Genomic DNA, 13,983 nt, shown 5'->3' with positions numbered 1-13,983 from the left:
GACATTTCTTTACGTGAATAGAATGTTCCCTGTTGTATAGGAGAACGTTCCCCTAACCTTCCAAGAAAGATCCCAGTACGCTCCTAGAACGTCTTTGCTCCTAGAACGTCTTTGCTCCAACATAATTTACCCATGCTGTAGGTCAGTAATCATCCAGCGCTCCCACGTCTCATGGTATAATCGGTAATCGTCAGTAGCCTACTACAACAATCAATAATCAGTAGGCCTGCTACACAAACCATGTCTTGTTTTGATTAAATAAGATTTAATGTATGCATTAATATGTAAGATTTCGTAACTTGTATCACTGACACTGTACCAAAATAACCCAGATTTTATGTTTCGCCAAATAATAATGACTTCAACACAATATAGGGTTTTTAAAATATGAATTTTATTCACAGACATTTCAAAATTAATAACAATTATGTGACTTTAACTGGGATAGCATTACATTCATTTCTTGCATGGAATTAGAGAGATTTTGGTCGGTAGGCCTAAACCAAAACTTCTTCATCATGTTCTCTTCAATTAGGCTAGACCTGTCAAATCTCTCTGAAATCACACTATTTACTCTTAATTATAACTAATTATTCAATGAAGAGATCAATAAACAAATGTTAGTCAGTCAGTAAAATGAAATGACTGTTCATTTTTAAATTACGCTAATGCGTGGCTTTCTGTGGAAGACATGCTGGAGAAGCGCATGCAGATCCGAGGCACGCTGTAAAGAAAGATAGCCTAACAAACACAAACCCACGTATTCTTGTCACACTACGCTTAACATCTTTAGCTGTCTATGCGTTTTGACCGATCTAATTAATAAAAGCTTCATTAAACTTCAGACATGTAATTCTGCAAAATATAGTTTTATGTTTATGAATCAATTTCATCATTAGAATAATCTCTTGGTCATCACACAAAAACATCTTCAACATTTTAATTAGTTTACATGGTTATGAAATTTTTTTTTTAAAAAGAACCTATAAAGGAAATGTTATGGGAAGGTTCTCTTTAGGTTCTAAAAAAAATAAAACCTAAAAATAACCTACAGGGAATATTCTGGGAAGGTACAGAGAACCTACAGAGAATGTTCCTAGAACTTTCTTATTTGGTTCACACACACACAAAAAAAAAAAAAAAAAACTTTCACTACTTTCAGTTGCTTTTTACTTGTCACATTTAGTGAAAAGTCAGAGTGGCTAATTTTATTCCAAATACAAATTATATTAAACACTACTAGTAACACACTCGTGTCTAATAAAATGGCACTAGTGTATATTTAATTGCTACTAGGAATACTGGAATAGTATCTTATTATTCAACAGATTCAGGAAAAAAAAATTACATTTTAAGTACTACCCACGAACTGTAAAACTGGTATATTTAAAGTAGTCTGGAGGAATAGCCTCCATGATAATCCGGCTTGCCACAGGCTGGAGTGTAGTCAGATTGAAGGTTGGCTTTGCTCCGCCCATGGCTTGATTGTATATGAGTGCTGACCGAGAAGCATGCAGCAGTTTTTTTCGTAATGTTTTTGATGCGGCGGCTGGCGCTGAATGCGGTCTGTATTTGGAGAGCATACGCTTTTTATTGACTTGGATTAGGAGGGATTGTAAACTCTTTCATCTCTGGGATTGTCAGTTACTTTTTGCTGTTGCCGACTGCGGTGGTGCGACGCACTCAGCAGATTCAAGCAGAGAGGTAAAGGTTACAAAGTTTAGCCTGCTTATGAGTGTTTATGACACGGTCAGACGCGTGTGTGTTTACGCGTGCACGTTGCAAATAAGCTTCTGTTGAATGTTTTCAAACCAAATCATAATGCCCTTTGCGAGTTTGCGGATTCATCGGTAGGCTACTATATTTTTAGCTACGCGAATTTTAGGCTGTTAACTTTTAAATGAACTTTTGCAAACTGTTTTCCAGGGGAATGGTAGACCGAATGATGGCAATGAACCATGGACGTTTCCCAGATGCTGTGAATGGGCATCAGCACTCCGCGCGCAGGATGGGAATGGGACAGTTTTCCAACGCGCTTCCACAGCAACAACACTATAACGTTATCATGGGAGATCACATGCATTACGCGGGAGGGAATGTAAACGCAAACCACGGGATCCGGCATTCCATGGCCTCTGGGAATAATATAAACGGAGGGATCCCCAATGGCAACTTGCCTGCCCGCTTTAACTCCCAGTTTGTCGGACAAGGGCAGCAGCTCGCTGCCAGCATGCAGTTGCAGAAGCTCAACACGCCTTACTACGGTCACCTCACGCATCCTTCCCATCATCACCATTACATGCACGAACTGCACCCCGCCAGCCACCAGTTAAACGGGACAGGACAGCAGTTCCGAGACAGTAACGCTAAGCAGAACGCGTCTGGGGTTCCTCTGCCTGGCCACCACATGCCTGCAGCAATGCTGCCCCCCAACGTTATCGACACGGATTTTATTGACGAGGAGGTGTTGATGTCACTGGTGATAGAAATGGGCTTGGACCGAATAAAGGAGCTGCCAGAGCTGTGGCTGGGACAGAACGAGTTCGATTTCATGACAGACTTTGTTTGTAAGCAACAGCCCAGCCGAGTGAGCTGTTAATATCACGACTTTCCCCCGTTTTTGTTCATTCTCTGGCTGTGTCCTTTTTTTAATGAGACTGATATTACTGGTGTGTTTTCTTGGATCCGTAAACCACAGGGTTCCCACAGTCCTGGGTGTATCAGGGAATTTCAAAAGTGTGATTTTCAGGCCTGAAAAAGTCATGGGAATTTGTGTAGTCAATATCAATTTTTCTCTGGTAAATCTTAGGTTAAAAATGAATGTGATCTCTGTACCTTTAAAAAACAATCCTTCAAATTGCAAATGACTGGAGTAGTCATGAGAAAAATCATATAAATCCAGTGGTCAGAAAGTGTGGGAACCCTGAAATCCAAAACGACAAACCCAGAAAACACAACAGCCGTGGAAGTGAATCATTCAGGAGCAAACTTTTATCGGTTGGTTCATGCCATTATGTAACAGAAATGGATTTGTTTTGCATGAGGATGGTTTGGACACCCAAGAGTCATGCTGTGCATCACATATGCAGGGGCTGGAGAGTGAGAAAAGCAAAAAAAAGCCCAGAAAGTCTGTTTAGTATTAATGTAGCAGGCAAAAAAAAAAAAAAAAAAAAATCATGTTTTGTTCCTTCAGACCTCCAGTGATATCAGATGTCAGTGAATGCATATTCTAAATAATGTTGGTGGTTATGTGACATGATTGTAGATAATAGTGTGTAATTGTCTCAATCAGCAATGTACTATAAACTTTATTGGCCATATTTACCAGAACCCTGTGCTGCTCAGAGATTCACTGAACTGTGAGCAGATGCTTCAAGTTGTTCTTCTCTCCACCCTTTCCACATCTTCTCAGGCCTATGTTGCCTCCATGATGCTTGTGTGTATATCAGAGCCTAAAAACATCTATTGAAGTGATATGAATGTGAGCGAGAGTGTGCATTTACCAGTTACTCTATATGCTTAATTGAGTACAGTGTATCGAAAAGACATTCCGATCCTGAATGTCATAGTCTGGAATGTTGTAAAGGAAGGGAATGTGGAAATATCCCAACGCAGAAGAGTTTCATCTTCATCGGTTTTCAAAATAGATAGACCACTGTGCTTATTATAGTATGCGGTACATGGCAATACTACTGTGTTGAGGCTTTCTAGGAAAGTTTTACAGTATTTTTGTATATTTTTAGAAAAACAAATGTTAATTTATTATATTTTAATTTGCAAACATGAATAAAGCAGCAGAGGCTCATTACTGAAGTCAATGCCCTGTTCTTTTTGGGTGTCAGCATCATTTATGATTCCAAATTTTGGTTATGATGTTCTTTTCATGTCAGTTTTTCAATTAAAGTTCTGTTCTAATCAACACATTACTATATGTTTGTTGTAACATTATAAATCTGCAAATAACATGCAACAAGAGTTTAATTTAATTTTTGCTTTTAATTTTATTCTTAATTAACTCAAGTGAAAGTGAATATAAATATAAGAATATACTTTTTTAGTCTTTTAGTCTAGACACTTTAGGCAGGTTTTTTTTCCCCCAGAACAAGATATGAATATTTCAAAAAAGCTTACTGTAGATGTGAATTTAAATGCAAGACAAAGTTGCTGGGTAAAGCGTCCAGTTTCACTGCATGAATAATTATCATGCAAATAGGTAGCATTCAGCAGACTTTGTCCTGCAGTGAAATTGAAGCTTCTCAGAGTTGTCAGCTTACTAGTGCCAAGCACAGTCTAAAAACCATCAAGGGTTGATAGACTCTGTTATATGACTGAGCATTAGCATAATTTTGGAAATCATAGCTCATCCTCACTCCTTCAAGACAAGAACTGTATTTAACAATGATATCAAATGTTCTTCCGGAGTTATTTGTAATGCAAATATGATTATGTAAATGATGAAAAAAAATGTAACGCTAATGTAATGTGTCTTAGGAATCATAGTATTTTAATCATATCTAAATGGTTTAAAGGGATAGTTCACTCAAAAATGAGTCATCATTTATTCACCCTCATGTCGTTTCAATCCCGTACGACTTTATTTAATCTTCCAAACACAAATTAAGATATTTTTAATGAATCCTGAGAGGTTTCTGTCCTTCCACTGAAAGTCCTTGTATCAAAGAAAAATCGGAATCGTAAAAACGAATCCATATGAATCAAGCTGTTTAATCCAGGACTTTCAATGGAGGGAGGTTTCAAGTATTATTAAAAATATCTTAAAGTGTTTTGAAGATTAACCAAAGTCTTGTGAGTTTTGAACAACATGAGGATGAGTAAATTATGACAGAATTTTATTTTTTATCTCTTTAAGAACAAAAGACCTTTCATTAACAGTACATACATTTTCTACTGTCTAAAAAAATAAAATTAAATAAAAATTAGTCCAGACTCAAGATTCAAACATCTTTAAAGTACAATTCAAAAACTTTTTTTTTTTTTAAACCTTCTCAATATAAAGTACTAGACAAATGAATCACTTAGGTCCTAGGATATAATAATACATTAAATTCAACATGTGTTCCTTATTTTGCTACACATTTTGTTCAAATGATGCTACTTTAATTGCAGTTTCATGGCTTCCCTGTGGTGATATTGACTTATAATGGATGTTTCAGTAATGCCATTTTTAATAGCAGAAACCAACAGGATATCTACAACCTCCTGCTCCCATGCTAAATGTGAAGGAGATCCTCATGTAAAGAGCCTGTGGAGTTAAACTGTGTGTTTGATGGCTAAGTTCTCAAGTTCCTTCCTTCATTAGTTCTTGCACAGGCAATTATTCAGAGCACCATTATGTATCCATTACAGCAAGTTAATTTGAAAAGAATTTTAAACACAGCTTATATCAATAATTGAGACTAATAAAAAGGAAATGTCATAAGACTCCCCAATGAATATTGCAGAGAATATGCGGGCACACGCTCTTTCTCAAGGTCTGCCGTCCTTCAGATTTTTGGCAGAGCTTCAAATTCTGCCACTTCATTCAGAATGAAGTAAAAAAAGAGAATGACTCGTGGAAGTGGAGGAGAATTAAAACCATCTTATTTGCGACGAGGGAAATTACATTTACAGAGCAGGGCAGAGATAAGTAAGAATGGTAATTATGGAAACACATAGGCATCGTTACTGAGAAACGAGGAAGGGAAGAGGAATGCTAAACGCTCCGGTGAATATCTGTCTTCAATAGGAAATCCATTTTTGGGGAAATAATTTGTCTGTGTCAGATATACTCTGCTCACATTTGTAATGAATGATTGCATTTAATCAATGATCCATAGCATATCAATTAAAACTATTACATACATATTTCACATTGATAAAGACACTATATCCTTAAAGAGTAACATACTTCAATGGCTGCCTTGCTCAAGTAGATCTTTACACATGGGACCGCATAACTTTCTCTGAGCCAATCACCTGGGGTCTCATTTATAAAACTCTGCGTAGGAACCTTACTAAAAATGTACGTGCGCCCGAAAGCCAAAAATGGCGTACGCAAAAAAAATATTCAGACTTATAAAACCGTTCGTACGCCAGAACCTGCGCAGAATTCACTTTATAAATCCCAGTCAGCGGAAGATTGTGCGCACATGCGTCTCCACCCCGAAATAACCATATATGGAGCTTACAACGCCTAGTTTTACTATGCAGATCCTCATCTGCATATCATTTGCATATGATTATTCATCCACGTGATAACGTTTAACTGTACAAGACGCATTAGGCTACATTAATAAAAATCAAGTAGTTGCCTATCCTTGCCTTGTTTTTGAATACATAAATCAAATAGTGTAAAATACATTTCAGAGAAAGTTTTTCTCAATCTTTTCCACTGGTGAATTGTATTTTTAATTGATTTATATTTTTAATGGAAACAGATAGGCCTTGGGCATTATTTGCACGAAACTATTTTCTCAGACAATCTGGTATTATCATGATTTAAGCAATTATCTCTGTGGTTAAAACATTAAAACATTAAAACACATCACGCCACTGGAAAAGTGTTAAAAAAACATCGCATCCACAACAAATATTTCTATTGATTGAATATAAAAATGTTGTAACTTCTCAGTAATAATTTCATGTTTAAGTGTTTAACTCCATTAATTTGAATGGCATATTTAATCTAAATGTTTATATCAGAGGCAAAACATAGTTTAAATCATTATTTTATTTATTTAAACTGTTATTTGCGTCAGTTTCACTAAACGGCTCAACGCGCTCGCTGGCGCGGACATTTAAGAAGGGATGGATATTTGCTTCAAGTGACAGGCTTGGTGAGTGAAATTATATTTGTATTATCTTTCTGTATATGTTTAATTTTCTTTAGATTTTCTGTCTAAAAGTGACCAAAAAGACATTTAACTCCAGCTCACCATCGGTGTCGCCAAACTGCTCCATCTCCAAAACGTTCGTACGCATGGGTCAGAGTTTGCGTGCAGGTGCGCAAATTTTCCCGTCAAGTTTGTTTTTATAAATCACAACTTATGCGTCGGAAGTGGCGTACGCCTCTTTCAGGGCCTGTTTTGTGCGTACGCAACGATTATAAATGAGGCCCCTGAGCAGTAGATGTCACTTAATCACTCTGGCACATAATGCAAACAGTGACATCAAAGGCAGCAGACAAAATATGAAAAATTTACATTTCTTTAAAAAAAGAATCTGTATACTACAACATAATGCAAATTGTAATAATATTTCACTATATGACTGTTTTTACTGTATTTTTTAACAAATAAATAGAGCCGTTGTGAGGCTTCTATCAAAAACTAAAAAAATTCATCAAAAATGTCATATAGTTGCATAATTATTAAGTCAACTTATATTGCAATAATATTTCATGATATTACTGTTTTTACTGTATTTTTGATCAAATAAATGCCTTGGTGAGCATAAAAGGCTTTTTCCCCAAAACATTTAAATCTTACTGACCCCAAAATTTTTAAAGGTTGCATATAAAATTATTGTTATTCTGTATATTTTATTGCCAAAAAACAAAACAAGTTTCACCAGAATGCACGGCTGCTTTTAAATGGCTGTTAATAGAGACAGATGTTTTTCAAAATCAAACCACATCTAACAGCAGGTGCTAAACTGTAAAACTGCCCTTTTTGGTCTTGATCACTTTCTAAAATATCATTTCTACTTTCAAATAATCACTAATGTCTTTCTTTTGATATCAGTCATCCTGCTAAAACAGTCATGACACTAAATCGGTGTGCAGAACATTCTGTAAACAGGCAAAGGCCGGATGACACTGATCTGGATTGTGACATTGTTTAATATACTAAGTGAGATCCATTATAGCAGTCTGTCAATGGAGGTTCTGCCCTGCTGCTCAGAGGTGAGTTTCACCACAGCATGTTTTTACAGCTTAATACACCGCAGATGCTGTCACTGCACTGCATGAAAGAGCATTGGACACTTACATGGGAACTATCAACATATCCATTAACATAGCTATGAGTCAGTCTGTGATAATGCCATTCTAGGGGCTAAAGGGGAAGTTTTCATTTAATAAGGCTTCAATAGCATTGCTGCTGTTGATGCCTTCCTCTGAGATGTAATTGTACTTTTTTGCTTGCTTAGATAAGCACTCATGTTGGAGAGTATTTTTTCTCCATTTGCTTTTCCTAAAGGAAATAGGTCTCCTAGTGCTTGCAAGGCAGCAAATGAATAGTGTTACTTTTTTTGTTTTTGTGAAACAATCAAAAAAAGAAGACAGACAGCGTATTGGGAGACCCAGAAAATTGTCTCTTTTATATGTCATTTCTTCCTTCTGGACAGCAATGAGATTAAATGAAGAGCTTGGAGAGACTGGATTAACACCAATCATCTCACATGTGTCTCCATCTAGAGTTGAACACTCACAATTGAATTTGCTCAAAGTCTATGATAAATCCAAAGTTGAAAGTATAAGAGAACATTTCTCATTAAAATTCTCTCAAGATGATCTTGTGTCAACAATTGTTCTAATTTTCTAGTTTTGTTTTTCTCCTAAAAGGTGGGGAAACAGACGAGTAAAGTGCAAATGATTCTAATGACTGATTCATAAAAGCTGGATCTCATTTCGAAGGCTGCATTTGTCGGCCGCATACGTCATTGAGGTTGATTCATTTCAATAAACTGACCACTACTGTACATTCCAAATTCATTAGGAAATTACAACAATTTACGCTTCACTTAGAATAACGGTCAATTTTATAAAGGTTACTGTTCTGAAATAAGACATCCTTTGAGACACAGCTAAAGACTCATTTTTCAATCTTGAATGAATCAACGTTTTGAACGAGTACGATCGCGAGTGTTATTTTTCTTTCACAAAACAATTCAATAAACCAAAAATTGAAATAGAGTTACATACATAGAGACAGAGTCATAGACACAATATTTGTTAGTTTGACAGTTAGGCCTACTTTGTCTTTGCACAGATTTGTTTGGAAAGCCACAGTAGAATTGCGGTTTCGTCTCTGAACCAACAGGTGGCAGTGGCGTTCCTGAATGAATCATCATCTTTGAATGAATGATTTAAAATTATTCATAAAAACCAGGGGGGCAGGGTTTCATAAAATATTGAAGCTTCCCCGGGCGCCGCCATTGATTAGCGGACCCCCATCTGCTGTTAGCATTCCATTGACTCCCATTCATTTTGGCGTCACTTTGACAGCGAATAACTTTACATCTGAGGCGTTTAAAGACTCCATTTGTCCATTATTTATTTCTAAAGAAACACACGAAAATGTATAAAAGGCTCCATTACCTTGTATCTTACGTTATGGCCCCGTAGATGCAGTTTTTGTGAAAATAGGCTAACGATTGCGTCATAACCATGCGACTCTCTGTCGTACAGTAGAGAGATTACCGTATGGACAGGAGGAGAAGCTCGCGGGCAATCGGGGGGATGTGGAGGCAAAATGACAAAGTAATTAATCAGAATACTTAGCAAAAGTTGCTCCTGCTCCTAGCTCATGGACAGCTCCTACTCACACTCTCCGTCTCTGCAAGTTTCAGAAGGGAATGATTCAGATTTATTTTGGCACAGCTACTAGAAGACAGACGGGTTGCTCACGTCACATCTACGTCGTCAAGCTCAGTTTGAGTCTGCGCAGTACGCTCAGCCATCAGGAAGTGAGTGCTTCTAATTGACTTCACTTGTTTCCGTTGAATCCAATGGGGTCGCTGTGTCCATTTCTTTTACTGTCTATGATAAAAACGGTCTCTTGTCGCCACCTATTGGCTGAACTAAAAACTACTAAAGGCTGTGACTCCCTGCAGCCTATTGCTCGATGACATACTGGCATAAATTTGTATTATATTACATTTTTCCCCTCAAGTTTAGTGGAAACTGAACAGCCGATTTGAAAGATTCCGTTGGTCATGTCAATCACAGTGACCTAACCTAACCTAACCCTAACCCTGCTAACACCAAACACCAAACACTAAACCCTAACCCTACCCTTCACCATGGCTGTGTTCGAAATCACCCCCATACCCTCATTCACTATTCCCTACATTCCTAGTCCACTCATATAAAACGAGTGATTGGACACTGAGTGCACCGGAAGTGCTGCTGCTTTTGCATAGTTTGTGCTTAGAATAATAAATACAAATCATTTGAATCTTAGCAAACTGGCAGCTCCAGTAGTAAGATGAAAATATTTATCTTGAACTGTCATGGAAACTAGCATGCATAGGCTAAACCTTAATCAAACAATTAAATAATCAATTAAAAAGGAATTTATACTTGTATGATACGCGTGATTTTTTCGCCAAAACAGTTTTGCAAACTCCGCCCCATATAGGTGATTCAAAGGATTTCATTACTGGTGTCAATCACATTGCCGACTGCCCACACAACACTACAACAAATACGAACCCCTAAAACCTACCATATACCCTCACCTTAACCTTTTTGCAAAAAAAAATAATAATAATAAAAAAATCACACGTCCAGAACGTATTGGATTTAATCCAGTACGTCATCACAATACAGGAAGCAGCGAGGACATCTTGGTCTTTCTGGAACATGCAATACAAACAGTGAAAAATATGGAAGCTTGTTTCTTCCACTAAATAAAAAAGTTGCAATTTTATTCTTTTAATCCGTGGTGGAAACAAGCTTCCATAGAAAAGTCTAATGCAGCTGAACTACTAAACGCTCTTGCTATCCTGTCTAACACATAGTCTATATATAACTGAAACTCCAAGTCTAATAAAATGTTCATGACTTGCAAGCTGGGAATGCGGTCTTGTCCTGGTCAGAATTGACTTCTGTACAGTGCCACATTCCTTTGCTCTATGACTGGGTGCAAATTGCATTAAAGTCAATGCAGAGGGATGTTGACTATAATAACTGCCTTCACTGTGGGAATGTTGGTTGTGCTCATACCTAACAGTTAGCTCTGAGCCCCCCTCTGCTACTGTGAATCCAGACACCTCCAGCCTGCATTGCAAGGAGATACTGTAGCCTACAAACAAGTCAGTGACATTCAATGTCAGGAGAGCTGCTGGAATGTGTCTTATTGAGAGCGTGAGGAGAAATCCTCTCTGTTAGCTTATGCTACATGCACATGTGTGACACATCTTCCTATTAAATGCTAATCCATCCTCCCCTGTGAATAAAACACAAGCTGAAATAAGATTTTCACATTCCTCAGAGAGATCTGTATTCCTCTCCCATTTTTCATACGGCATTCTGATTCTCTAACATGAGAGGCAAGATTGATTTGCACTCAGAGTATCTGATTGTACAGGTAAAAATATAAAACAATTTCAGCTCTAATCAATACAGTATCAATGAGTATTCATGTCTTGTTTTCCTGTAAAAAAAAAAATTACAGAAAGAATTATTGTTTTTTACAGGAAAGAGTTAAGGTTTCTTCCACTGGTTAAATGTTGCTGCTGTTTTATTAATAACATAACAAAATGTTGCCTATAGAAAACATTTCTCCTCAAGTATTCCACTAGTTCAAAGGAAATTATAATATGTTTAGTAGAGAGAAAAAAGAAGAAAATAATAACGAAAATTATTCTGTGGCATAGTTTAGAAAGTTTAAGGCACACTATGTAACTCTAGTGGATAAAAAACAAAACTGCATGCATTTTGCAGAAGAACATTGTTTTGGTTGTGCTTCAGCTCTTCGTGACTGTGTGGATGATTATGGTTATCCTACTGCTTATAAAACATTCACTACTAGACTTAAGAGATCCAACCAGTTTAGATGGCAAGGATCTCAAGATGACTAGCTGAAGATGTTAGTGTAGCTATTCCCATTTCCACATCACTTTTACAACATTTCAAATCCCTAATATCTCGCCATTTCCAAAAAGCCAAGCCAATGTTGATTCTCGTTTTATTACGAGCTCTGTTGGATTTTCTTTCTGCCAGCAGACTCTCCTCTGTTTGGCTTTTTTCTTTTAACAAGTGATTGATATTTAGCGTGCTCCATGTCAACCTTTCTCACTCATTGTGACAACTAACCTATCGCAGTCCCACACCATCAAAGTACCTAGAGCAACTTCTCTCTAATTACGGATATGACGATGGTATTTAACTTCCTGTGAAACCGTCTCGACCAATCTAACATATAAACATTTATAGGCTCACCATAGTGAATCAGGGTAAGACAAAAACACGTTTTGGAAGGATTGATATATTGACTCATTTAAATTTTGTTGATTCTAAACAAACAAAAAATTACATAGTGTACATTTAAATATGATATTGTTACAGAAGCAGACTCAAGAGATGGATATGAAGTTAACAGGAGTTTGACAACACAGAATGGGAACAGAATGCAGGTAATTGAGATGAACAATGATAATTTGGAGAGCGGTGTGCAGGCGATGAGTGGAATGGTTCTTCTTACAGGTATGAAGACTGATGGTGGGTGAGACGGATGACAGGAACGAGGAACACTGAAGACACTGGAGAGGAGAAGAGAAGAGAGGAGAGGAGAGACAAGACGATGGAGAACTGGAGACGAGATGCTGGAGAAGACGCTAGTGGAGACTGGTCGTTGAAGAATTCAGGAGATTTAAGGTTTGCGATAACAAGGTAAGTAGTCCTCTTCATGTGAACAAGACCAGACAGTGAACAGTGGTGAGGAGTGTGTCTTTATAGTGGTAGTGATGATGGTAATGATGAGGTGCAGGTGTGTGTGATTAGAATTCAGGTGAGGGAGTGCGCTGTGATTGGCTGGTGTAAGAGCCTGGCTGATCTGTAACAGATATAAACAACCATCTGATTTTCCAGCATCTGCCATAACTTTAACAACACAGTCTGCGATTTAAAAATGACAAACGGCAGAATTCTTAGAGTATAGCAAACCTTTCAACCATTATCAACCATTATCAACCAAAAATTATCAACCATTAAATACAACATCTCACAGAGGCAAATTATATGCAGGATATATGGACGTTCCTGTCTCTGCAACACAGTCCAAGGATCAGTGCTTTTGACAGCACCTTGAGAGATAGGAGAGCGAAGCAGGAGAAGTGGACAAATCGGACTTAATTTGACTGCATGAGTCAGCAGCTCATTTAGAGGAGCCCTCAAGCAAAAAAAAAAAAAAAAAAAAAAACGACCAAGATTCTGTTGTGACTTTGTCAGAGGAGACCTGTGTCATGAAAACCAGGAAGTGAGCAGTTCTGAGCGGTATCGCTCATTCATACCAGTCCATCTGTGCATATAACCACAAAACCTACAAGGCCAGAAACATTAGTCCAAGTCCTTGCCTCACCAGCTCGGTAACATGCTGACCGTTGCGGCAAAATGCGATTCGAGGTTAAAGAGACAAGGTTTATCAAAAAAAACAAGCAAGAGAACCAAACACAATTCTATCCAGTGTCTCCTCTCAAAGAATAAGGACGTTACAATCATTAATTGAGATGCAGGGGCTAAGAGAAATAATGAAGCCTGGAGCCAAAGTCAGGATCATTTCTATCTGGTGATTAAAAGATTCACTAATAAAAGCCACGGGTGAGGATTATCAGAGAGAAAGACTATCGCCCACCACTCTTTACAAATCCTTAACATGACCCGCAACAATTTAGACTCATTTGGGCTTTTACTAAGTGCCATTGCAAATAGCAAAATAATGATTCTGATGCCCAAAATTGATAATACCAGTGTAAAAGTGAACTATATAGGTCATTCATTAAAGACCACATGATATTGTTTGATGAATGGGTGGGTGTTTTGCAGTTGCATTCCAAATATGTTCAAATATTTAGAAATGTGCAGACAAAAACACTTATGGAGTGAGTTGCATTGGAGATGCTAATCACTTCACAATTCTCCATTTGCATGATTTGGAGTGATTAGAGCGCAATTGACTGGAATTATGGTGGACAAATGTGATATAAATGCTAATAGGAGCCATTAACACCCAATACTAAGCAGATTGTTACAAGAAATTG

The 13,983-nt window shown here is 37.4% G+C and overlaps 1 protein-coding gene across 1 annotated transcript; it reads left to right on the top strand.

Moving 5' to 3' along the window:
• The first annotated feature begins 1,564 nt into the window (after positions 1-1,564).
• cited2 (Cbp/p300-interacting transactivator, with Glu/Asp-rich carboxy-terminal domain, 2) lies at positions 1,565-3,806 on the top strand. Its single transcript, XM_084090319.1, has 2 exons — positions 1,565-1,704; positions 1,927-3,806. The coding sequence occupies exon 2, from the start codon at positions 1,931-1,933 to the stop codon at positions 2,597-2,599; it is 669 nt and encodes a 222-aa protein (XP_083946445.1). The 5' UTR covers positions 1,565-1,704; positions 1,927-1,930; the 3' UTR covers positions 2,600-3,806.
• Positions 3,807-13,983: the final 10,177 nt, after the last annotated feature.

The sequence above is a fragment of the Abramis brama genome (genome assembly GCF_963993115.1).
Source record: "Abramis brama genome assembly, chromosome: 18".
Classification (NCBI taxonomy): domain Eukaryota; kingdom Metazoa; phylum Chordata; class Actinopteri; order Cypriniformes; family Leuciscidae; genus Abramis; species Abramis brama.
This window is presented reverse-complemented; position numbering and strand designations above follow the sequence as displayed.

Coding starts and splice junctions, on each gene's coding strand:
- cited2 (XM_084090319.1), top strand. CDS start 1,931: ATGGTAGACCGAATGATGGCAATGAACCATGGACGTTTCCCAGATGCT.